At 35.2% G+C, this 26,651-nt stretch overlaps 1 protein-coding gene across 1 annotated transcript in view; it reads right to left on the reverse strand.

Annotated features, from left to right (window-relative positions):
- Positions 1-26,432, reverse strand: part of LOC120535680 (DBH-like monooxygenase protein 2 homolog) — a 43,125-nt gene extending 16,693 nt beyond the window's left edge. Inside the window, exons 1-7 of the mRNA XM_039763653.1 lie at positions 26,344-26,432; positions 19,524-19,807; positions 17,933-18,079; positions 17,458-17,613; positions 14,699-14,782; positions 6,375-6,545; positions 5,277-5,379 (exon numbers count right to left, since the gene is read on the reverse strand). Of these exons, the coding sequence (XP_039619587.1) occupies positions 5,277-5,379; positions 6,375-6,545; positions 14,699-14,782; positions 17,458-17,613; positions 17,933-18,079; positions 19,524-19,799 (937 nt within the window). The 5' untranslated portion in view covers positions 19,800-19,807; positions 26,344-26,432. The remainder of the gene's footprint in view (positions 1-5,276; positions 5,380-6,374; positions 6,546-14,698; positions 14,783-17,457; positions 17,614-17,932; positions 18,080-19,523; positions 19,808-26,343) is intronic.
- Between the last annotated feature and the right edge of the window lie 219 nt (positions 26,433-26,651).

Here is a 26,651-nt window from a genome sequence, read left to right on the forward strand (position 1 = left end):
ATTTTTTTTACAATAAAACAATACTGAAAACTTACTTGATTAACTTTGTATCAAATAGAATCATTGCTTGCTCTGCTTTATTCTCCGGTTGTACAGTGTTTCATTCCTACACTACTTTAAGTTTAAAATAAAGATACAGCTTTGAACACTTAAATGATTGCACCATAATTATGTATACATGAGTTCACCTCACTAAACTGAAGAATACTCACAAAATAACTGGGCAATCAAATGGCCTTACTTGATTGGATTTTCACTTTAGATGACTTGAGATTTTTATTTTTTTCTAAAACTATATAAAATGGATTTTTTTCTCTCATATATGGTGTTATTTCCATTATTAAGAAAACTAAAGCTATGAAACTTCATGTTTCACAATGTGTTGCATTTGTTTTGATATGTGAGAAAATATATAACACTAGAATTCCTGAAGCCTACAAAAAAACTCATAAAACCGGCCCACCTTAAATCCTTTCACACCTCTACCATCAGCGTCTTTTGTTTAGTAAATTCATCGATCAGAGCAAGCAACCTGCTGTCTGGCTCTTAAGTTGATAACAAAATCAAGTCTTGTCTTACTCATTGTTCTCCATTGCCCCCCAAAATACAATGTGTCTTCTTTATCTGAATCATATGTTCCCTTTCACAAAGAGTCATTCTTTTTGGCGAGTTCAACATCCATGTTGAGATTACAACATGCAAGCTGAGAAATGAATTCCTGCCCTTACTGGACTGTTTTGACTTGGTGCAACATGTTGATTTTCCTACTCACTCGGGTGGTCATATATTGGACTTGATCTGCACATCTGGCTTATCTGTGTGTAACACTTATATATGATTTGGGACTCTCTGATCATAAAGCAGTACTTTTCACTGTCTCATTACCTCTCCCTCCTCTTACCTGTAAATGTCAAATTTCTTTCACAAACCTTAAAAATATCTGTCCTTCTATCCTTGCTAATTCCATGTCTGATCTTTTTCTGTCTTCACCTATTCCATCAACACTAAATAGCCTTGTTAATCACAACTACACATTCACTTTTTCAGACAAAACAGCTTCTTTAAAGCATAAGGAGGTTCATTTTAAGCACTCAGCTTCATGGTGCAGAGTTACAGTCTCTTACAATTGCTGGCTGAAGCCTTGATAGAATGTCACATAAGACTGGCCTCACCGTGCACATCCAGTCTTTCTCTGACCATCAAAAGTCTTAAAGGCAGACTAATAGAAAGAGCTAATGATAACACAAGGATTTTTCTTTTCTTCAGTTAATAAGCAATTTCAGCCTGCATCTGGCCCAATTATTTCCTCTGTTGAAGTCTGTGAAAAATTCCTCAATTTTTTCTGCAACAAAATTAAAGATCTAAATAATTCAACTAACATAAATCCATCATCCATTTATATATTTCCCTGTCTTCCCACTCCATCCAGCTCTTTTTCTAAAATTTCACCAGTAACATCTTCATTTAATAATGTACTGCTTTGTAAGATGATGCCCACTACCTGGGCACTGGACCCCATCCCCACCACACTTCTTAAATCATACCTTTATGCCATAATCCAATGGTTATGGCAATAATAAATGCATCCCTTGACACTGGCTTTGTGCCAGCCAATTTTAAAATCGCTTGTGTAACCCCAAAAAAAATCTGAAGTTGATGCTGACAATCTTAACAATTTTTCACACATTTCTCACATGCCCTTTCTGTTAAACATTCTTGAGGGTTTTGTAGCCTCCCAACTCACCAATTACTTAACCTCTAATAAATTGATGGAACCGATTTCAGTCTGGTTTCAGGGCACATTACAGCTGTGAAACTGCTCTGTTTCGGGTAACTAATGATTTGCTTATGACAGCAGACTTGGGACAAAACAGCATATTAATTTTGTTAGAACTTACTGCTGCATTTGACACCGTTAGACATGACATTCTACTGTCCATAATGGAGAACATACTGAATATATCTGGCACTGCCCTCCAGTAGTGTAAGTCCTACCTGACTGACAGGCAAGAGTTTGTTAGTCTTGGCAACATCATATCCACCTCATTGCCAGTCACAGAAATAATAATAATGAATAATTCTTTGCATTTATATAGCACTTTTCTCACTACTCAAAGTGCTCAGCAATTGTAGGTTAAGGGCCTTGCTCAAGGGCCCAACAGAGCAGAGTCCCATTTGGCATTTACGGGATTCGAAATGGCAACCTTCCTATTGCCAGTGCAGATCCCTAGCCTCAGAGCCACCACTCTGCCTTCAAGAGTTCTTCAGGGCTCTGTCCTCTTAATTCTTTAGATTTTTGTTTATCATTGGCTGAATATTCCTTTGAATATATAACATGCCTTATGGAATCAGTAGTATTTCAGCAGTGACATTAAGTTCATTGGATTAACAGAAAATATGCAATATGCATCATAACAAAATTAGACAGGTGCATAAATTCGGGCACCCCAACAGAGATATTCCATCAATACTTAGTTGAGCTTCCTTCTGCAAATATAACAGCCTCTAGGCACCTCCTATAACCTCTGATGAGTGTCTGGATTCTGGATGGAGGTATTTTTGACCATTCTTCCACACAAAATCTCTCCAGTTCAGTTAAATTTCATGGCTGCTGAGCATGGACAGACTGCTTCAAATCATCCCATAGATTTTCGATGATATTCAAGTCAGAGGACTGTGACGGCCATTCCTGAACATTGTACTTCTCCCTCTGCATAAATGCCTTTGTAGATTTCGAACTGTGTTTTGTGTCATTGTCTTGTTGGATTATCCAACCTCTGCGTAACTTCAACTTTGTGACTGATACTTGAAAATTATCCTGAAGAATTTGTTGATATTGGGTTGAATTCATCTGACCTTCAACTTTAACAAGGGCCCCAGTCTCTGAACTAGCCCACAGCCCCACAGCATGATGGAACCTCCACCAAATTTGATATTAGGTAGCAGGTGTTTTTCTTGGAATGCAGTGTTATTCTTCAGCCACGCAAAGCTTTTTTGTAAAGACCAAATAATTCAATTAATGTCTCATTAGTCCAATGCACTTTGTTCAAAAATGAATCTGGATTGTCTAAATGGGCATTTGCATACAACAAACGACTCTGTTTGTGGCGTGAGTGCAGAAAGGGATTCTTTCTCATCACCCTGCCATACAGATGTTCTTTGTACAAATTGCACTGAATTGTAGAATGATGTACAGATGCACCATCTGCAACAAGATGTTCTTGCAGGTCTTCGGAGATGATCTGTGAACTTTTTGTAACTATTCTCACAATCCTGCGCATATGCCACTTCTGTATTTTTCTTTGTCCTTCCAGACCTGGGTTTAACAGCAACTGTGTCTGTGGCCTTTCATTTCCTGATTACAATTTTTACAGTTGAAACTGACAGTTTAAACCACTGAGAGAGCTTTTTGTAGCCTTCCCCTAATCCATGATACTAAACAATCTTTGTTTTTAGATCTTTTGAGAATTGCTTTGAGGATCCCATGCAGTCACTCTTCAGAGGAGAGTCAAAGGGAAGCACAACTTGTAATTAACCACCTTAAATACCTTTTCTCATGATTGTACACACCTGTCTATGGAATTCAAGGCTTAACTAGCTAATCCAACTTATTTGGTGTTGCAAGTAATCAGTATTGAACAGTTATATGCATTAAAATCAGCAAAATTACAAGGGTACCCAAATTTTTGCACAGCCATTTTTTCACATTTGATTAATTTCATACAATTTAATACTGCTTCACTAAAAATCTTTGTTCGGAAAGCACCCCAGTACTCAGATGTGCCTATGAAATAAAAGATATACCATTGTTATCTTTTTTGTTGAATGTAGAGTAAATTATTATGCATTCTGAAAGGGGTCCCAAACTTTTTCAAATGACTGTATGCTTTGAAAAAATACCTCTACTTTTAACTATTTTCCAAAAGAAAACCAGTAATTTGGTTTTGTCTTTACATATTGTCGTTTTTACACTGTTAAATTATCAAGGCAATACAGTATATAATGACAACTGGACCATATTGCCTAACATAAAATTATCTTTAATCATTTGGCAAATAACATAACATTTTCGAAAGCCCTTAATCCAGTTCAGGGTAGTGAAGTGCCAGACCCTACCCAGCACCACTGAACACTATGTTGGAAATAGCCATGGACAGGACACTGCCATGTACACACAGGTCAGACTGAAATTGTCAATTCGTGTCTTTAGGGATATAAAATGAAAACCTTTGTAGACACAAGAAGAACATGCTAATTGCACACAGATGTTTACTGGGCATGGGATTTGGGACCCTGAATCTGTAAGTTAACAGCACTGCCCATTGTGCCACCATATCAAATTTGGGCAAGTAATCATTGTACTTAAAAATATTCAGTTTTGCAATGTAGTTTTGGCTCATGTCAGGTCAGACTATACCACCATAAAAGAAATAATGCATAGTACAGATACCTTGCAGTGAAAGGTTTTTAGGGAAATTTACTCTGCATTGAGTCTTTTAGTGTTGTAACAATTGAAAGAGTTTATGAGCACAGAATTGATTTAGGATTTGGCTGCCCTAAGGAACTTCATTGTGAAGTTAGCATGCATTGCCAGCTAATTTCAGCCACCAATTAAATCTTGGTTGATTAAGATTTGGAACAAACACTTACTGGCACAATGGCCCTGTAATCACGAATTTGGAGAGGGGACCAGTGAATGCTGGTAGTCTATTTTTGGTTGGAGAAGTAGGTGATTTATTGTACCAGTTAAATAGGGACACAGTTCTGTGTATTTACGTCCAATAAGACATCAAACGTTTGTTATACTCTGATATTCTTACCTTACTCTCCCCTTATTCAGCCTTGTTTGTATGCTGTCCATTTAAATAAAATAAAAATTGAAGCCTTATATGCTACCTAAATCCTAACTGGAGCTGGCCTGGGAGACACTGTATTATATTATTGAATAAACTCAGCTACATTTTCAACTATTATCATATATTTCTAACCATTTCTGTACTTTTGTATTTCCACTGTTGCCAAAAAGCAATTAAGCATACCTGGAAAGAGGTGGAAAGTGGGGGAGAAAGATAAAAAATAATCTTTTACAGCACATTCAACTTGTTCATTAGGCTAGCATCTTTTAAACTAAGTGTGTTTCTTTTTAAATAGTTCTTGAAACAGTGTATTTGTCAAAACATGTGTCAATGTTAAGAGTTGGTACAATGATTTTATTGATTTTCAAACAAATGCATAAAAGAACAGATGCAGCCATACCTGCTATTGTAAGAACATACCTGAAGTAGCCAGTGGGTTATTATAGTGCATCTCCAAACGAAAGTACAGGGAATCCTGACTTGTACCAACAGAAATTCCAACATTGGAAGGGAATTCAAAAGACTGCAGAAAAAGTTGATAACATGTACAGAGTGCATAAATTAAAATATAGTAATTAAGAATGCAATCATTAAAATGCATACCTTAAGTGTATCAATAAATATTAAAGTTACAACTGAACCAGACCTATATGAATAAAGAAGTGCATTACAAATTACTGATTACTTCTCTCAAATTATAACATGTTAGTTTACTGATTGTTTTCTGGATAAAATCACATTACTATATTATATATAGTAATTTTCTAAGCCCACTTAATCCTGAGCAGGTTTTGGGGTGTGGAGCCTATCCAAGCAATCACAGGGTGCATTGCAAGATCAATCCCTTAATACACATGGCTATAAAGAATAATATTTTCTCCCCAATCTCAGTGGGCACAAGGGAAATCCAGCCTAGAGCTGGATGTTAAATGACTGCATGGCATATACAGTTACACATAGTTCTTCAGTCAGGTTGAAATAGCAATAGTTTCTTTGGAAAACATGCAAATTATAGACGACACCACACCCCAGAACTGAAATTGACCCCACTTCCCATATTATATACAGTATAGTCAGGGCCAGCTCTAGACATAGGCTAAATACTTATAATCCCCAACTCCTTTTTTTTTTTAATTTCAGTAATGGATCTGAACGTGTGGATGTAAAAGAGGGACTTTATTTTGGGGATCCCAATTTGAGCTCTTGCCATAGGGTCTACCTAGCAGCACAATATACCCTTAAGCTGGCCCTGTATACAGTGAATTTGTTTGGTGAAGAAATACTGTATGCAGGTGAGAATCTGCAAGGGGATAGAGGTAAGTGTGTTGGAATAGCATAATAGAAGCTGCACTGAACAATTGAAGGAAAATGTCAACCAAGACAAACACTGCAAATTAGCATAGAAAAAGGCTGTAATCTCCTGAGGCATAAGTAGGAACTGGTTATAGGTCCCCATCACCATAAAGCCTATAAATAGTACTTCCAACTTTTAACAGCTGCTATTGTCATTATACTTACCCCTCCCCCAATAGCCCATGCTGCAAAAACAACTTGACATAGGTAAAATGTATTGCTATTTGGGCCAGAGTAGCATTCACCTTCGAGAGATATCATCTTGTTAAAGGGGCAGGCATAAAGTAGCATGTGATGAACTAAATCTTCATTGCCTTTCTGGATCAAAGGATCAATCTGAGGAAACAATAAAGTCTGCATTGAAGTTCCTTTAAACTTGGTATCACATTTTTGATAGAACAATAAAAGTAATATCAAAGAGGAAAACGGTCTTTTTTCACAGAAACACAAATTATAGATCAAGTGAATAAACAGTGTAAATTTAATGGGTACAAATAGACACTACAATGCAAAAAATAAGTAAAAATACATTCTGTTCTTTTTACTTTGTTATATTGGTTTCATGTATTGCTTTGTTATTAATTGTAGATACTGTTTTCATTTGCCGCTACAAAGCATATTTATTTCTTTCTCTTCCTGGCATCTTTGACTGAATTAGCTTTGCCTTTGACTGAATGTGTTATTACACATGATGCACAGTACAGTTCAGTACCTGTAAATACTGTAATCAAACTAGATGGAATGTATGAGATCTATGCAGACTGACTGCCTTTTCAGAACAGGTCAGGTATCAGGAAAAGAGTGTGAAACAGTACCTCATTTTACTTGGTCAGCTACATGAGGCAAACTGGGTAGTATATCATTATATAGACTGTTTGTGTCCTTTTTGCAAATCCATATCAGGACTCTAGCATCACCCCAGCCTGAACTGGATCAAGCTAGTTTGAGAATGTAATGTTGTTTTTGCTCCATCTACAAATAAAGGTAACTCATCCAGTTTCTCCTTAAACTTAATAAGCTTTGATTGAGAGAAACTATTTCTAAATCATTTAAAAGTTCATCTAAAAGTTCAGTTTCATGGGACTGCCCAGCTTACAATGGGTTGCCAGGAGCATAGAAACCACTACCATTAGACAGAGCTAGATCCTACCTGATGACTACAGAAGAAAGAGAGAGACAGGGAGAGAGACATACACACTGGAGCAGAAAAGTACTGTATTGAGGGAATGAGCCACTAGCTGAAGGTACAACCTGCATTAGGAAGAGGTAATGACAATTAAGAAACAGTAGCTAATTGGCTATAATCATGCAAAGGCAGGCTCTCTGAATTAAAAGACACTGAGGCCAGTGAATAAATACTAAAGATGACAATTCGCATAAAGGCTGCCCATAGAGGGTGCACAGTCCCAGAAGGAAAAACATTACCCATCTTGTCCCTATGAAAGAGTTTGCATAACAGGAGCTGCCTTGAAAACTTAACATTTAAAGTCAACTGAAGGGTGAGGTCTACAGAAACACATGGATGTTTGCCCTGACTCCATATTGATAACATTTTTGGCTTGGAAAACTGACGTATTCAGTATGTTTACTGCTTTTCTTCAGAATAGGACACTGGTACCCATTCACTTCATTATACAATGCAAGAGCAAGCTAGTTATTTTTTATTTATAAAGAACTAGCAGAATACCCGCGCTTCGCAGCGGAGAAGTAGTGTATAAAAGAAGTTATGAAAAAGAAAAGGAAAAATTTTAAAAATAACGTAACATGATTGTTAATGTAATTGTTTTGTCATTGACATGAGTGTTGTTGTCATATTTATATATATCTATATATCTATATCTATATCTATCTATATTATATCTATATATATAGCAAAATACCCACGCTTGGCAGCGGAGAAGTAAAAAGAAAAGGAAACATTTTAATAATAACGTAACATGATTGACAACGTAATTGTTTTGTCATTGTCATGAGTGCTGCTGGCATATATATATATATATATATATATATATATATATATATATATATATATATATATACATACATGTGTACATATATACACACACACATATACTATGGGGTGCGAAACAGGCAAATACATTGATTTTCTGAATATATAAAGTCGGCGTCAGAATATATAAAGTCAAAACTTGAATATATAAAGTCATTCCCGAATATATAAAGTCACTGTCGGAATATATAAAGTCAAAACTTGAATACATAAAGTCATCGCTGGAATATATAAATTCAAAACTTGAATATATAAAGTCAGCGTCAGAATATATAAAGTCATTCCTGATTATACATAGTCAACATCGGAGTATATAAACTCATTCCTGAATATATAAACTCAAAGTCAAAATATATTGATTGAAACGACTCTGAACTGAAGTAAGTTAACAAAAACATATTCAGAAAAATAAATTAAAAAAACACTGTTCGGTTAATGTTTTGAAAATGATGCATTTGCCCTGCCCAGGATTGGTTCCTGCTTTGCACCCAGTGTTGGCTGGGATTGGTTCCAGCAGACCCCCGTGACCCTGTGGTCGGATTCAACGGGTTGGGAAATGGATGGATATTGCAGCACTGACTTTGTATATTCTGACGATGACTTTATATATTGAAGTTTTGACTTTATATATTCCAGCGCTTACTTTATATTGTGAGCTGGAGGGCTTCGCTATTACGTGTGGGGACAAAACTTCACTTTGGTAACTGATCATGCTCCACTTCAATGGTCATACCGACAGAAAGATACAGTACAAACTCTCACCTCATGAGATGGTTTGTGGGCTTACAGCTTTTACCGTTTCACAGTAAAACATCGACCAGGTTCTGAACACGTCAACGCAGACGTATTATCAAGACTAAATGAACCTGGTACAGAGAGTTGCTTGATTCACGGAAATGTGAGTAAAGCTGAGGGGGAGGGTGTGAGCTGGTGGGCTGATTGCACCCCAAGAAGATACAGACGCCTCTGGGAAAACCACAACGCCTGAAACACAGACTACCCTCACATTGCTCCTTACTTTCTCACTTGCGCTATAACGCGTAATGCAAACCTCTTAAAAGCCTTGTGCAGCGCCTGTCAGTTGAAAATTGATTGTTTGCTTGCTTTTATCGCTCTCTCTCTCTGCTCCTAGCGGAACTGTCATTTCTGACTTGTCATGGAGCACGTTTAAACTCATGTGTTTGCAGTGTTTGAATAAAAATCCTTCTTGTTTCTACGACCTCCTGTGTCTCTGTGCAAATCTGTGACCCAAGCGTGACAATATATTCCACGCTGACTTTGTATATTCAAGATTTGACTTTATATATTCCAGCTGAGTTTATATATTCACGCTGACTTTATATATTTAAGTTTTGACTTTAGGTGGCAGTGTGACGAAGTTGCTTCGAAGACGGCGTTAGCATGAGCTCAGCTCAGAGCGAAATGAGGTAAATGGGAGGGGATATGATGACGTGACTCCTCCACCCACCTTAACTGTCAATCCCCCAAAAACACAGTCTCTCGGAATTTGCATAAGCACACCCCTTCAACTGCAATTTTAACTTAGTTACAAAGTGATCAAAACTCTCGTTTATATCCTGCGTCCTCTCATTAAACTTGTATCCCGCATTACCCGTGGGCATGAAAAACGCCAGCGGCAGCCTGTCTATTAACTTAATTTAAAGTTTAGGTTTACATCGTGCTTTGTTTCGAAGTAGCTGCACTGATTAATATGGTAGTATATGTCACTCGCTCACTTCTTATTGTTTCGCTGACTTCTCAATTATATAATGCATGTTTTCTTCAGCGCATTTTGGAGCTCTTCCTGGTTTTCTACATAGTGCGTTGACAGTCAGTTCACGTGATTACGTGGGCGGCGTGATGATGTCACACGAAACTCCGCCCCACGGCTTTCAAGCTCAACTCTATTACAGTAAATGGAGAAAAATACCTTCCAGTTATGACCATTACGCATAGAATTTCGAAATGAAACCTGCCCAACTTTTGTAAGGAAGCTGTAAGGAACGAGCCTGCCAAATTTCAGCCTTCTACCTACACGGGAAGTTGGAGAATTAGTGATGAGTCAGTGAGTGAGTGAGTGAGTGAGTGAGTGAGTCAGTCAGTCAGTGAGGGCTTTGCCTTTTATTAGTATAGATAATACACTTTAGATTACAGTGTTATGTAGCAAACTAATATATAACATGTTTGTGAAGAAATAAATGATTTAAAAACACTGAGTCTAAAAATAATATTCAAAAAAAGTGTCTTTTAAATCATGGCCTGTTATTGCTATAAGGAAAATACTATCTCCTGGGACCTACACCAGGAGTTATTCCCAGACATGAAAGTGTTGTATTAGGAGAGTCACCTGAAATAGATAATGATCAGAGACAGAAGGAACAAAAGGAAGACAGAATTGTGGTACAGTATAAAAGAAATGGCTCTGAAAGAAAGGGCATAATTTATGATTTATGACACTTTCATGCTAATCTTGTTTCACCTATGACATTGTATTGTTTCAATCACCCCATTCGCTTTTCCAGTTTTTTGAAAAATTCAACCTAGTTTTATTCAAATCAATTCAGCATTGTCTTAAATATTTCTATTTTTGATCTCAGCATTTCATACAATAATTACAAATATGGTATGAAAACAGCAGCATTTACACAAAATCAAAAGTTTCAAAATAAAGAGAGAAACATCATGAATAAGTGACTCAGCAGTAAGTGATTATTTCCCCATGAAAAACTGTGTAACAATAACAGTAATAGAATGAAAATTAATAATAAGAATTATTTTTATTTCTCTTGATATTTTTTGAAATAGTAGGAACAATTCAGATTCTGTTGAGAAGCCTCTCTCTTTGACTTACCATGAATGTAACTGTCATAATCATGTAATGTTTCTGTTAATTGTTAATTATCATCTTGGCTGCAGTCTTGTAATGCAGTAACTGAGGGCTATTTAAATCCCCGGCAGCCACTGCATCTGTGCAATGGCATTAGTTTCTCTAACTGTGTTTGCTGCCTCTATTTACAGTCTTTTTATAGTTTAATATTTTTTAAACCTTTGTATTTCAGCTTTTCTGGTTCTAGAATTTCTGTTTTTGCTGTTTTTAATGTTTCACAATTTTTAGTTTTGCATTTTGAATTTTGCACTTTTGTATATTGTTGGAAATAGTTTTTTTTTAAGTTTTCTTCTTAATTATTTAGGTGTGAGGGTCTCCTATCTGCGTGGAGTTTGCATGTTCTCCCCGTGTCTGCGTGGGTTTCCTCCGGGCGCTCCGGTTTCCACCCACAGTCCAAAGACATGCAGGTTAGGTGGATTGGCGATTCTGCATTGGCCCTAGTGTGTGCTTGGTGTGTGGGTGTGTTTGTGTGTGTCCTGTGGTGGGTTGGCACCCTGCCTGGGATTGGTTCCTGCCTTGTGCCCTGTGTTGGCTGGGATTGGCTCCAGCAGACCCCAGTGAATCTGTGTTCGGATTCAGCAGGTTGGAAAATGGATGGATGGATGGCCTCCTATCTTGAATATATTTATTTTTGCAAGGAATCCATTGGTTTAGTTTATTTTAAAATAATTCTCATGGTTTTCATTTTGATTTTTGATTTGGGCCATTATATCGCTGCCATTTTAACAAGCTACTGTTGATTCCTGATGTCAGAACCATTGTAAAGTAGGCATGTCACCAGCAGTCATGGCTCTGTTAATCACGATAACCATAGGATTAAAGGTCATCTAAGGGTGTACTTCCTTATCGGACTACATGGATTCCAAAATCCTTCAAAACTTTTTGAAAATTTTCTTTTGTTTTTCTTGTTTTTGAACTCTTTCAAATCCTTCTGACTTCAATTTTTTCTTGTGGTTCTTAGCTTTGGATATGGATAGCTATTCTCCTGGTTTTGACCCTTGCTTTGATTTTTTTTACTATGTCCTTGTCTTCCAGTCACCCTCTGAAATATCATACCTGCTAGTCATAAAACCATGATTTTGAAGGTCTTCCTTCTCTTTATGAGATTAAAATCACAGCAGTAACCACAAAATGTGAGCTGCCTCAGGGAGGGGTTTGGAAATGCGTAAGCTACCACTCTTTGACAAAAAAATCATAGTTTAATGCCAACAATGCTTTGGTCATAAAGTAATAGCACACCAAAATATGTGGAAGTGTCATCTTCATTCAAAATATATGCTTTTACTGTAAGTAGAATGCTTAAAATAAATTGCCTTGTAGGGATGTCAGTTTTTGATTTTTAATAAACTTGTGAACCTTTCTTAATGCATGTTTTCTGTTTGTCATCATGGACTATAGTGTAGATTGATGGATAAAATTTGGACATTTATTTATTTAAAATGAAATGTACATCATAATAAACTGTGCAAAAAGTGAAGGGATCTGAAACATTCCTGTATCCTCTGTGTGTGTCCAGAGGAGTAGCAACTCTATCACAGAATATCAGCTCAGCCACCCTAATAAAATACCTGATTTCTTCCATTTGTACTTATGATCTTATTCTTTCAGTCATTTAGCCACAGCTCATGAATATTGGTGAGGACGATGATGTAGACTGACTGGTAAACCAAGAGTTGTGTCTTTTTATTCAGCTCCTGCTTCATAACTATGGATTGGTACAGTGCCAATAGAACATAACCTATTGCAATCCACATTTCTATCTCACATTCACCTTTTACATCTCTCGTGAACAAAATCCCAAGATACTTGAATTTGACCACTACAGGCATCTGTACACTTTAGAGAGCCTGGAGCCATGAAGAGCCTAGACAGAGAAATGCACTCTTTTCCAAGAAAGAACTACTGTATGACATCAAACTTGGTGATGCTGATCCTGTTCTCAGACGCTTTTGCATTCAACAGCAAATCGCTTGAGTGCTTGCCAAAGGTCATAATCAGAGTAGGCAAGGAGGGCAGTATCATCTGCATAAAGCAATGATGCTACCCTTATCCTCCCCAATTTGGTATCCTCACATTCTTGGCTATGCCTTGATATCCTATCCGTGAAAAACACAAACTGGTAGTGGTGACAAATCACAGCCTTAACAGAGCCCAACTCCCACAGTAAATAAATTCAAATTAACTTCGAAATGGCACACAAGAGCTGTCCTGTTACCCTATATTATGCCAAAAAGAAAAGATGGTCTGTTGTTCAAGAGCCAGAACTGAATGCAAATTGTTCCTCTTGTATTCTTGGCTAAACTGTCTAATGGAGTCTTCTATTTAGGAGTCTTGATTATGCTTTACCTGGTAAGCTTAGAAGTGTGATTTGTTTGTAGTTGGAACTGCCTATCTGGTCACCCTTCTTAAATATGGGGACTACCTCACCAATCTGCAGTTCCAAGGGTGCTTTACGTACCTTCCATGTGGTACTGAATCAAAGCATTAACCACGCTATCCCAACGATCTTTCCTTCATCTTCTGTCTAGGTGTTTCCCTCCTGTGCCTACCACTAAACTGGCATTGCACCTGTCTCTTACCCTTCTTCATGGTGAGCCCAAAAGCCTATATATGGTCTATGAATAAATGCAACATACTAGCCATAAAAACACTTTGAAAATTTAATAACTTAGGGAAAATCCTTATTCTGTAGTTGCTAGGACCATTTTTCTAGAAGTTTTGTGTATTTTACTAGTTTTTCATTGCCTGCCTTTTCAGGGCTTGACCCCTTTCACCTCCATTGGTTCTCTTTGTATATATGTCCTGTGTTTATTTGCTTTCTTATTCTTTGAGTATACATCAGTTGAATTGTATAAAATTGCATAAAAGTGTATTACAGTACAATATTCCTCATTTATTACCTAGAGAAAATAGTTGCCTGTAAGATGCAGTGTAATTCTGGTGTTTTTAGTGCAAGACAGGAACATAAAGTGGATAGTGCACAGGTTTTTTATGAAGCACACATTTCTATTCACACACACTAGGCCAGTTCAGAGCTGAGAATCAACCTGAATCAATATGAGTTTGTTAAAAGTACTTCATGTTAGTATGTCAGAGAAAGGATGTGCAGAATTGTTCATAATGGGTTTTGTTTTCATTCTATCCTTTGCTGCTACCTCCATAGTGTCCAGAGTGCATCCCTTAACTGAGTCTGTCCTTTTAAATATCTTGTTGATTAAACAATAATAGAAACATTTTTGTTATCATATATTCACCAAGCTATGGACTTGTAGGAGAAAGTGTAATGTTTGAGAACAAAGAATTAAAATTAGTTACATTTAATTATAAAATGTAATTTTAGAGAACTTCATGCTCATTGTATGGTGTCTTATTTTTTAATCTATGTTAAACATTTTCCTGCCTTCTTTGACACAGTCCTGTATCCTGTATAATGCTTCTTATAATGGAGAACACAATAAAGACTTGTCTACCAGTGATCTGTTAATTTTTTGGTTACTTCTATGCATTCTAATTCTGTGCTTTACGGGAAAAATAAGTCAATATCACAAAATGCCCAACAAAACACTTGGCTTTAATAGTACACTTACTCACCCGAATGATGTGATTTTTTTGGGAAAAGGAAGGGATTTGGACTATTTTGCAGTAGTAGAAGGTTGTCAGATTTGGAACTGTAAACTGCAAAGAAAACAGAAAATGGCTTTGAAACTGTTAAACCTGTAATCTTTATGGAAAAAGAGCTTATTTCTAAGGAGAAGACATTTCTTTCAAAAGTCTTTGTATATCAGTCACACTACTGCCTCCAAAAGAAAAAAGTTGTCCTTCATGAGGGTATCTCTGAGATATGTTTCAGTGTTAATTGGATAGCATCGTACAAGAATAGGACATCATGCTGAGTAAGAAAATACACTTTCTTAAAATCCAAAAATAACAAACTGTTTAACATTATTCAAAACAGAGAACTCAATACTGAGAAGTAGTTTTGACTTTTGTATGATCATAAAATAAAATCTGAACATCCTTCTTCTCCACAACATAAGATTTTTTTCACCAAATTAATTTTTAGCTGTCAGTTACAGCCTTTTAAATTTGTTATCATGCAAAATTTTACTGAATATCAACTATTTTTTAATGATGATTTGCTTGAATTTAGCTTTTATAATATTAAACACTTTGTTTAAAATAAAACAGTTATTTTATTCGATTTTAAGGTCAGAATATAGGTGGCATTGAACATGGAGGTGAGTCATAGCAGCAGGTTGGGATCATGTAAGGCCTCTTAGAGACATGTCTGGAAAAAACTACAGATTGATTCCAAAAACATCTTCAGGAAATTTTTGCTTGAACAGATATTAGAAAACTGATTTCTCATGTGGAATTTGATGATGTGATAACCAAACCTGGAATGAGAGACTTAGGCATCATTCAAAGAAGTAATTCCTATGGTTTTAGGTAACAATCAACATTCAAATTATAAAGAAATTGTGAAAAAAATATTAATTTTAAGAAACTGGGTTGCAATACGAGTCTTAAAGTCCACTTTTTGGAATTAAATTTAGATTTTCTCCCTGAAAAACGTAGAGAGACATGTGATGATCAGGGGGAAAGATTTCATCACACTATCAAGGAAATGAAAAGAAAGTATGGGATTTCAGTAGGATGACATGCTGGATGATTCATAGGAATGTAACGGAAAAGTGTACAAATGACAAACCATCAAGTGAAGCTTTGCATCAAAATACTAAGGAAAGATAAAGACTAGATAAGATATAAACAAATCAATGAATATGTGTTGTTGCTTTCTTTATATTCCATAGAATTGCAAGGAAAGTAAACATCAAGATGGTAGCAAAATACATTCTGAAATAGTAGACATGTGAAATTCACAGTGACTCCAGCATTGGAAAGATAACAAACATCAAGGTAGAAAAAACATCAAAATGTAAACAACACAGACAATCTTCTAAATTGATGTCAAACTTTGAAATTGCAATTTATAAATAAAATGTGTGACACTGATACATTTGGTTGCACTTCTCTGCACAGCTTCTAGTGCTGCTATGTCAATTTTGTAGTGTTTGTCCAGACTCAGATTCCAAACACCAGATGCAGTTTTATTAATCCGTTATATAGTCTGAATATAACATCTCTTTTTTAGAGGTTCTGTAAATAAAAAAATAAAAGCAATACTTTTAAATGCTACAAAATACCTGTTCTGAGCAATTCCTTACTAAAAGATCATCTCTCTGACTAAAGGTATTTACCATGTAGTGTATTTCTAGCCTAGAAACATAGGTTTATAGATGTAATAGTTATACACATAACAGCACTTAGAAGCTGCACAGAGAAAAACCACCAAATATATTCTGGGCTAAAGGGCTAACTCTCACTGGGTAGTTTTGAGCAGTGAATGATGCAAAGGGGACCTAATCCCTGTCTTCAAAATGTTCTCAATCTTCATGAACAACAATGGAAAAAAGGGGGAATGCTTTTAAGATAGGCAAGGGAAGCACTTTTTAAAACAAAAGATAGTGGGAAACTTGAACAAATTACATCAATAACAGTATTTGAAGCAGAAACTGTCACATCATGTTTAATTAATATGTTATCAGTATAAGATGAGATATTCTGTATGTAAAGTAATGAAGTACAACTTACAAAATATAGAAAGGCATGCAGAGATCATAACACTAGTAATGTTGAGGCTATCAAAAACAATCAGAACTCTAAACATTTTAATTTGTATTGGTGGAAGGGGAAATCCAAAGGAGTAATCATAGAGCTGAGAGTCTTTCATTCATATATCAGCTCAAAGAATAGTGCTCCAGTAAATTAGCACCAAACTCTCTGAACATCATTGGAGTGTTTCCAACACTGTTTATTTTGTTGAAAAGCAATGCCACATTGATGGTATCAATAGAAAGGGCTAAACAAAGTTATTCCAAGCTATATTCCTTTAAGTCTAAACTCAGAAAACTATACTGTATGTACAAGAATTGCATTCTGATATTCTGACTCTGCTGAGCAATATACTGAACTAACTGGAAGTCATTGCAATCTGTCAGAAAATAGGATCCAAAAGAAAGATTCTGCTCTTAAACCCAAAATACAACACATAGAAAGCAAAAGGGTATTATGTTTCTGTTATTGAAAGGTGTTAATTCATATAGTATATTTAAAATCTTTTTATTTTGCACTGCAGGGCCCTGGAACAAAAAAGGCCCAGTGAAAAGCACTTCTGCTCTTTTGATCCACTACACAACAAAAGGTCTCTGTACTTCATTGCTTTGTTCACAGTCAATGTTCAGAAAAATACCCTTAAATAATTTTTAATTGCAGGAACTTTAACTTACATTTGTTGCTGTCAAATCAAAATAACTATAGTTTACTGCAGATTGCACACTTCCAGCATAATTAAGCAAATTGATGACCTTGGCACCTTTTGATACTCCATGATAAGAAATAGTATCGTTTAATCCATATGCATAAATCAGTATCATTGGTGTTGCCTGTAAAAAATGTTGTAGAAATATTAAACTGCAATGTACAAACCATACATATTGTGTCTTCTTTATCATAAAGTAGAATTGAATAATGTTGCTAATTTCCATTCATGTTTTTTAATCTGTGGTATAGCTTTTTTTCTAGTAGTCTCATATTAGCATCTAAAAATATCAAAATTAAAATTGCTGCATGAGATGTCCAGAATCAAACGAAAATATATTTTATATTTAACATTGGTTTCGTTTTTAGATGTATGATAATGCAAATTGTACATGTATTACTGTACTCTATAAAACTGAGTGTTAAAGTCAAGAATGAACTTACTGTGATTGGCAGGTCATCAGTATCACATGTCTGAAGTTGCCTGCTAAAAGTCATTGTTGTTGTGCTGCCACTTTCCTTCAGATTTATCAAGGTGTAATCCTGTTTTGCATCAACCAGTGGCAGTGTATTTCCTGTTGCATGTCTATCCTGTCACAGAAAAATCAGAGACATTCGGATCCAGAAGCAATAAGAATAAGCGATTGATGAATAAAATATGATTTCTTCATCCATATCATGGAATTAGTCCATCAGTATTGAAATGAAAGTTGTATATGCAGATGGAAATGTAACATTGTTAGGATCTCACACAATTACAATCAATTATAAGAAGTCTGCAAAATTCAAAGTCTTGTAATTACAACAAGCTGAATTAACATCTTGGGACATCTCAATATATGTTTCAAGGTATGTGGAAAGACATTTAAGATATCTAGAAATGAATTACAGATATCTCTAAATATGTCTATGTCAAGAGATCTTGAAATTTTATATTGCTTTTGAAGATGTCTCAAATGCAATTCAAGATATCTTAAAATAAGTCGGTACACATTTTGATATTCTGAAATGCAACTAAATCTAAGATGACCTCCTATATTCTACATGGAAGTCCCTGTCTATTTTAAGATATTTTGAAATTAATTTGATGTATTTCAAAGTGAGCACTAGGTCATTTTGAGATATGTTGAAATGCATTGTAGATACCTGGAAATAGACAGGAAGCTATTTTTTGAGGTACAGTACCTATATTTTTCCTATTTAAAATTTATTTTATTAAGTTATAGTGTCAGTTTGTCTGTATACAGTGTTTGGAATAGGATTCTAAACAGCAATGTTAATGTTTGCAAGGTGCCCTCTGCTGGAATGGAATATGTGATTCATATTGTTACAACATGCATTATAAAATAATTCCAGTAGATGGCACTTTGCAAAAGTTAATATAGTATTGAATAGGTCCGACATAGTGTAGCTGCAGGATGGAGAAATATTGACTTATAGTGTATACTGAAAAGGCAAACAAAATGGATTTTAGACATAGTTTATATTGTATTTTGTTGATTTAATTAGATTAAGGCACTTTTGTTTATTTGTTTTTTTATTTTTTCTGTAATGCTGAATGAGTTCTGTGTGTTTTTTTCTTACAGCTTCTGTAACCCTGCAGTTTGACTGTGGGTTCAATATAATGTCTATCTGTTTATAATGACTTGAATGTCAATGGCAATTTATTTCATAAACACGAGGAACAAAATGAGTCAGGTTGAGATTTAGAAAATTGTATATATACATATACGGTATGTTAAATTTAAAGTTAAAATAACATATTACATTATGTTAATAGGACTGCAAAATTATATTTTTTCTTTTTTATACATAATGAACACCAAATATCAGCTGAGATTGTGTCCACCATCTTACAACCCCTTGTTGATTTAAACCAATTTGACAATATAATGTTTTGTTATAATGTTTTTCACCCTGAGTAGAAGATATTTGGTTAAATGCAGAAAAATCCAAGAGTCAGGAAAGATATTTACAAGAGTATGCATATTTGTTGTATGTCACATACTAATAATAAAAAGTTTAAAACACTTACAGTAAAATAAACTGTGCCATCTGGATTGACACCTCCAATTACAACATCTGATCCAGCCATGCTTCCACTGGGGCTAAATCCAAAGCCAACCCACCCAGTAGTATTGGCAACAACTTGAAATGTGATTGGTCCTCCATTGTTATCAAAGCCCCAGCTGACAGACACCAGGTTGGCTGAGTCAAGATATTCTGTGAAGGGCAAAGTGGTGGCAGAGAAACACACAGAGCAGCACAGAGCAAAAATGCAGAGTAGCAGGTTACCACACTTGCCGATCATCTTTACTGCTGTAATAAGAAATACATAATACAGTGATGAGTACTGTTAAAAGAATTGATGAGCAACTGCAGATTGGGGTCAACAAAAGTTTCTTGTATTATAACTTTGTGGTGACTAATATTGAAAAATTGTGAAAAACACACTACAGTATATGGTAATGTTGCATTTTATGTTGGTGGAGTATAAATTATGAAAGAATGAGTTTGAGCTAATCTAAAAACTACATTATTTTGATTTATTTATATCATAAAAGTCATTATCTTAAGAACACCAAATGGTAAGAGGTTAGTTTCCTAAATCTAGAAAAATTCAATGTGTGGAAGTTTCATAGACTAAAGTACTTAAATGAGACCAGGCTCCAGCACAAAACAGAGCTGTATTAAGTGAGTATGATAAACATTAGATGTATGTATGGATGAATGGATTGATGAATGAATGGATGGATGGTTGTGTATTAATATAAAAACATGACAAGTAGAATATATTGAACTTTAGGAAATTTTAGCTGTCATGGCTTTCCCTATGATAGTCCATTATATCTGGAATGTACCGTACTTTGCTCTGAATCAGTGGTTGCTTGCTAGCAAAACAGGTGGCTATCACAAGGCAGTGAACTTACACACTTCTAGCTAGATAATTATTATCTTAAACTCAGAAAACTGGCTGAGCAAAGGCCTTTAAAAATAAGCCAAAAATCACTGGAAAATGTTATATAATTTGATGTCTGTGTTCTGCCATTTGTTGTTGCCCTATCACAGTTTGCTGCCGTAGAGGTCAGAAGTAAGGGGAGCAAAATGTGCTTCTATCCGATTTTGTTGTCTTTATAAAATGTAATAGGAAAATTGAAGGTCAAGAAATCACAATTAAAAATAACCAACAGATGATTTGAAGGGTATGATTAGAATTAATCAACATAGGAAACAGTGTAAACACATAGGTGCAACATTTGCTTCAGACAGGCATGTCAGAGAGCTGCCTTCTTGGAGTGCTCGACCTCTCATTTTAAACGCATATGGGTGAATCAATTTTATCTGTGACTTTGACAGAAAACCTCATAACTGTGCAGCCTTTATAATACTTTGTGTTTTTTATCATCAGTATTACCATTTTGAGATTATAAATGCAATTATGTTCATAGTTACATTTGTGTAAATGTATTCATGACAAAATATGTATTAAATTACAGTTTCTTGTTTTGACATAAATAATAATAATTAATTTTCAAGTTATTATATTTGTGTGCTAAATTTTACAGCTATCATGCATATTTACAAATTGTCATTAGTATGTGCAAAATATTTTGTTAGAAGGATATTAATTCTAATAAGGTTGTATTTAAATTACTTGCCTAAAGTACTATCTATCATGACATGTTATTGTATGTATTTTGTATTAGAGCTTTTTTCAGTATACTGAATAGGTGTTACCATATTACCTGTATACTCCTTTCGAGAAAACCAAACATATTAGGTACTTCTTTATTTATTTATTGTGGTTTATACTGCCACTGCTTCCTGCAGCTTTTAATTAAAAAAGTTTTACAAATAATTTACTAGGTGAAATGAAAAATTGTTTCCTAACATGTCTTAAAAACAACCAAGCAAATTCTATGAAAATCTGTTAAGAAATAAAAAAGGTTTACAAGTGGATCTTGACAGCTCCAATATGGTGGGTACATTGATGTATCCCATCAATGCTGCAATTTATGTATATTTATGGTTGATTTATAGTCGATCTAAGCCTGGCTACTTCCCCAGACTCAACAGTGGCCTTGGTCACATAATCTATCCACACCAGAATTTTGATGCAAAAAATACCACTGAAATTTGCATTTTGATGGACAGTAGAAGCAACAGCAAACTGCACTATTCCTGTGGCATCAAATGAGATCTTAGAACTGACAGAATATCATTGAGCTGCACATTATGAAACATATTCTCCAAAGCACTAAATGTCAAGAATGCAAAACACTTTTAGAAAACAAGTAAGTCTGACATACTGAGAAAGGCAATTCAATAGCTAAAAATATAATTAATTTAATAAAAATAAAGACCAGAACTGTAGAGTCAGTAGGGTTTTGCAGCTTTAGTTTTATTTTTTTTTTAGTTTGCCACGGGGCTGTCCCAGCAACATGTTGCAATGCATGACACCTGCCACATAACTTCTAGGAATAGCTGGGGCGTATCCTAACCACATGCCAAGATAACCACAAATGTAGCAATGCTACAATGCTGCCCATCTGAGACAAGTTGAAATCTAACAAATCAATATAGACTCAAGAATTAAAATCTGCAGTGTGCCATTTATTGTTTTGTAATGCATGTAGTAATAAAATGCATTGAATATGTAATTCCAACAGAAGGTGCATCACAAGCATTTGTAGTAATAAAATGCATTGCATTTGTAATTGCAACTGATGGCACATGAAAAACATTAGCAGTGCTTTTATGAATCCCATGCCAAATGGCATATAACAGGGACATAGCAACCAAGCAGACATCTGTTCTTTTATTAAGGTGGATAAGGGCCCCAGTGTAAAGCAGGTTAATTAGAAAGAGATACCAAATAGTCCTGTGGAGTACAGGGACAGTGTTGCTCTAGCAAATGACATGTCCAGGATTGTTTGCTCCATTTGTTGTCCAACATTTCGTAGATAAATCATATGAAATCACCAAATGCTAGGCTTACACATAGAACAGGACAACCAGTATATGTTTAACTGGTAAACATTTGAATTTGTATCTCCTGATCACAATGTGTCTATGTAATGGAAGACCACACAATTAATTTGAGGCATTGTAAATTATTCTAATAAATTAATCTGACAGACTAAAGGCTAAAATTAAAAGTCATTACATGTAATGCAGTACTAAACATTTGCTACACATAAAAATGTGAGATAGTGAACAATTCAAATAATTTTTGACTGCATAATATCCAGGATGTTATATTGATATTTTGATATTTTCTAAACTCTCGGTCTTCCTCTGTCTCTTTTCTTTATTTTTTTACTCACAAATGCGCTAAATGCCAGTGCTTTCCTTTGCTCTGATGAACAACACTCTAACAAATTAATCCTTAGCTCTTTCTGATAATGTCCTTTCCTCTTTCTATTCTATCTGCTGAATCAAAACAGACAAAGAAAAAAAAAAAACCTCTACCAATCTATACTAATAAAAGGCAAAGCCTTCACTCACTCACTCACTCACTCACTGACTCACTCATCACTAATTCTCCAACTTCCCGTGTGGGTGGAAGGCTGAAATTTGGCAGGCTCATTCCTTACAGCTTACTTACAAAAGTTGGGCAGGTTTCATTTCGAAATTCTATGCGTAATGGTCATAACTGGAACCTATTTTTCTTCATATAATGTAATGGAGTTGAGCTCGATGGCCGTGGGAGGCGGAGTTTCGTGTGACATCATCACGCCTCCCACGTAATCATGTGAACTGACTGTGAGTGCAGTATGTAGAAAACAAGGAAGAGCTCCAAAAAGCGCTGAAGAAAACATGCATTATACAATTGAGAAGGCAGCGAAACAATAAGAAGCGAGTGAGTGACACATACAAGCATATTCATAAGTGCAGTTACTGCGGAAACAAAGCACGGTGTAAACCTAAAGTTTAAATTAAGTTCATAGACAGGCTGCCGCTGGCGTTTGTCATGCCCATGGCTAATGCGGGATACAAGTTTAATGAGCGGACGCAGGGTATAAATGAGAGTTTTGATCACTTTGTATCTAACTTAAAATTGCTGGTGAAGGGCTGTGCTTATGCAAATTCCGAGTTACTGTGTTTGTGGGAGGATTGACAGTTGAGGCGGGTGGGGGAGGGACGTCATCCTCTCCCCTCCCATTCACCTCATTTTGCTCTGAGCTGAGCTCCGCAGCTAACGCGGTCTTGTGGAAGCAACTTTGTCACGCTGCCACCAAATACTCACAGAAAAATCCACAACTTAATACACACGCTGTCTCTAGAGTTTCTCTACACTCAATGTATTCCTTGCATCCCCGTTACACCCTTTGATCTCCCATTTCAATTCAGATGCCTCCAATTTCCAGTAAGGCTCTGCTTCGTGATGAGAAGTAAGAAGTCTCAGGGACAGACCCTACAAAAGGTTGCCATTGATTTCAGGCAAGATTGCTTTTCTCCTGGACAACTATACGTTGCATTCTCAAGAGTGAGCTTGCGCAGCTTCGTCATATTACAACCAGAGTGCTGAACTGACAACGTGATATATAAAGAGAACTATAATAATCGTAATAAAAGAACAATAAAACATCGGAGAACCCGTGGATTAAATAAAAAGGCAACTTTCGTGGCAAAGCAAGGAAAGAGGATGGCTTTATATGTCATTCGTTTATAAAACAGCGGAGAAGCTGTGTAAAGGCTGCTTCACATAAAGCCAGCGGAGCGCCTTATATGAGCAGGCAGTCAGCTAAAGAAAGGAATCAATAAATATCTCTAATCGTGATAAACGAACAAAAAATAGCATACAAGTTGCGGATTAAATAAAGGAAATGGGTACCTGAACAGTACAGTAAGTCTCGAATAGCTACACAATAGCTATAAGAATCGTAATAAATGAACAATAAAGCAGTACAGAACCGCGAAGCAAGGAGAAATGACGGCCTTATATGGCGTTCGTTTATAAAGCAGCGGGGAAGCTGTGAAGGCAGCTACACAAAAAAACAGCAGAGCGCCACACGCTGAATGTATTCCTTGCATCACCGTTATACCCTCTGATCTCCCATTTCAATTCAAATGCCTCAAATTTCCGGTAAGGCTCTGCTTCGCGATGACAATAAGTCTCAGGGACACACCCGACAAAAGGTTGCCATTGATTTGAGGCAACATTGCTTTCCTCCTGGACAAAACTAGACGTTGCATTCTCAAAAGTAATCTCAGTGCACAGCTTGGTCATATTACAACCGGACTGCTGTACTGACAACGTGGTATACGCGGGGATTTTGCTATATACAGTATATATATATGTAGATATATATGTATGTATATATGTTTATATATATATATGTAGATATGTATATATATATATATATGTATATATGTGTCTGTGTGTATATATATATATATATATGTGTGTGTGTGTATATATGTATATGTGTATATGTATATGTATATATATATATATATATATATATATATATATATATAGATAGATAGATAGATATGTGTATGTGTACATATGTGTATATGTAGATATGTTTAAATGTATATATGTACAGTGGGTATGGAAAGTATTCAGACCCCCTTCAATTTTTCACTCTTTGTTATATTGCAGCCATTTGCTAAAATCAATCTGCAATAATTTCAAAAATTCTGTTTTTTGTCTGTCAATATGGGGTGCTGTGTGTACATTAATGAGGAAAAAAATTAATTTAAATTATTTTAGCAAATGGCTGCAATATAACAAAGAGTGAAAAATTGAAGGGGGTCTGAATACTTTCCGTACCCACTGTATATGTATATATGTTTATATGTGTGTGTGTATGTATATATATATATATATATATATATATATATATATATATATATATATATATATATATATATATATATATATATGACAGCAACACTCATAACAGTGACAAAACAATTACATTGACAATCATGTTACGTAATTTTTAAAATGTTTCCTTTAATTTTTCATAACTTCTTTAACACACTACTTCTCTGCTGCGAAGCACGGGTATTTTGCTAGTTACCAATAAACAAGAAAAACAGAATACATTGCTCCATCAATGTTATCTAATAAAAAGGGTAATCCATAAAATAAAAGTGTGAATTTGGAATGTCATTAATTTTTCTATAATTATTAAAGGATACATTAATAACTACAGTACCATTGTAAAACTGTTGTTATAAGACGCACATTACCTAAATTTAATAAATATTACACATTTCAAAATAAAGTTTAATTATCATACTCAAAAAATGTTTTTAGTGCACAAGGAAAATTCAGTTTGAATTTTGTACAGTGGTTGGTCCTTTAATATTTAGTGGTCCTTGTAGTACTGTGACCCAATCGTCAGTGTAGAGCTCCATATATACTGGAAGCTCTTGCTTTAATTTCATAAATGGTTTTAATAAAATAGTGGAAGCAGCACAATATGTAGGAAAGAGAACTTCCTCCACTAGGTATACTTTTACACTATTAGCCAACACTTTTCTTCTTGTTATTGTTGCTTTTTAATTTTTTTTTTTTTAATTTTTAGTACATACTGTAAATACTGTGTTAACTGAATTGTCAAGCTAGTATCTAAACACATCAGCCTTTGTTACCAATATATTTTGGTGACAGTTGAAGTTTAGAACCTGAGATAGAGTAATGGTTGGGGAAATGTTGCTGTACTTTTAGTAGCTAATGAGGACAAGATTATATAATTAAAATGTTTATAACATTTACAGTAAATAGTTAAAAAGTGAATAAATATTAAAAGAGAACATTCTTAATGTTTAAGTGTGAGCATGCAGTTTCAGTTGATTGACAATTGATAGAATAAAAACAATGAAAACAAACTTACATATTTGAAATGTCCTCTTCTCAGAGTTGCTTGTAACCGCAGACGAATGAGAACAGCATCAATCTGATCACGAACACTTTATTTACAACCTACAAAAGACATTTATTTTTGGAGGAGTGACCAAACCAGTTTTTTCATGTGATTTTTTTTTTTCTTTTTGTGTGTAGGCTGCATCAGCTTAAATTCTTTCAGACTGATTAATTGTAAAGGGCCACACTCAGGAACTAAGAAAGGTATTACTCTGACTAATCCTTCCATGAAGATATACTGTATATAGATGAACTATGTACCCTTTGACATTGAATTTT

The sequence above is a fragment of the Polypterus senegalus genome, chromosome 9, assembly GCF_016835505.1.
Source record: "Polypterus senegalus isolate Bchr_013 chromosome 9, ASM1683550v1, whole genome shotgun sequence".
Classification (NCBI taxonomy): domain Eukaryota; kingdom Metazoa; phylum Chordata; class Cladistia; order Polypteriformes; family Polypteridae; genus Polypterus; species Polypterus senegalus.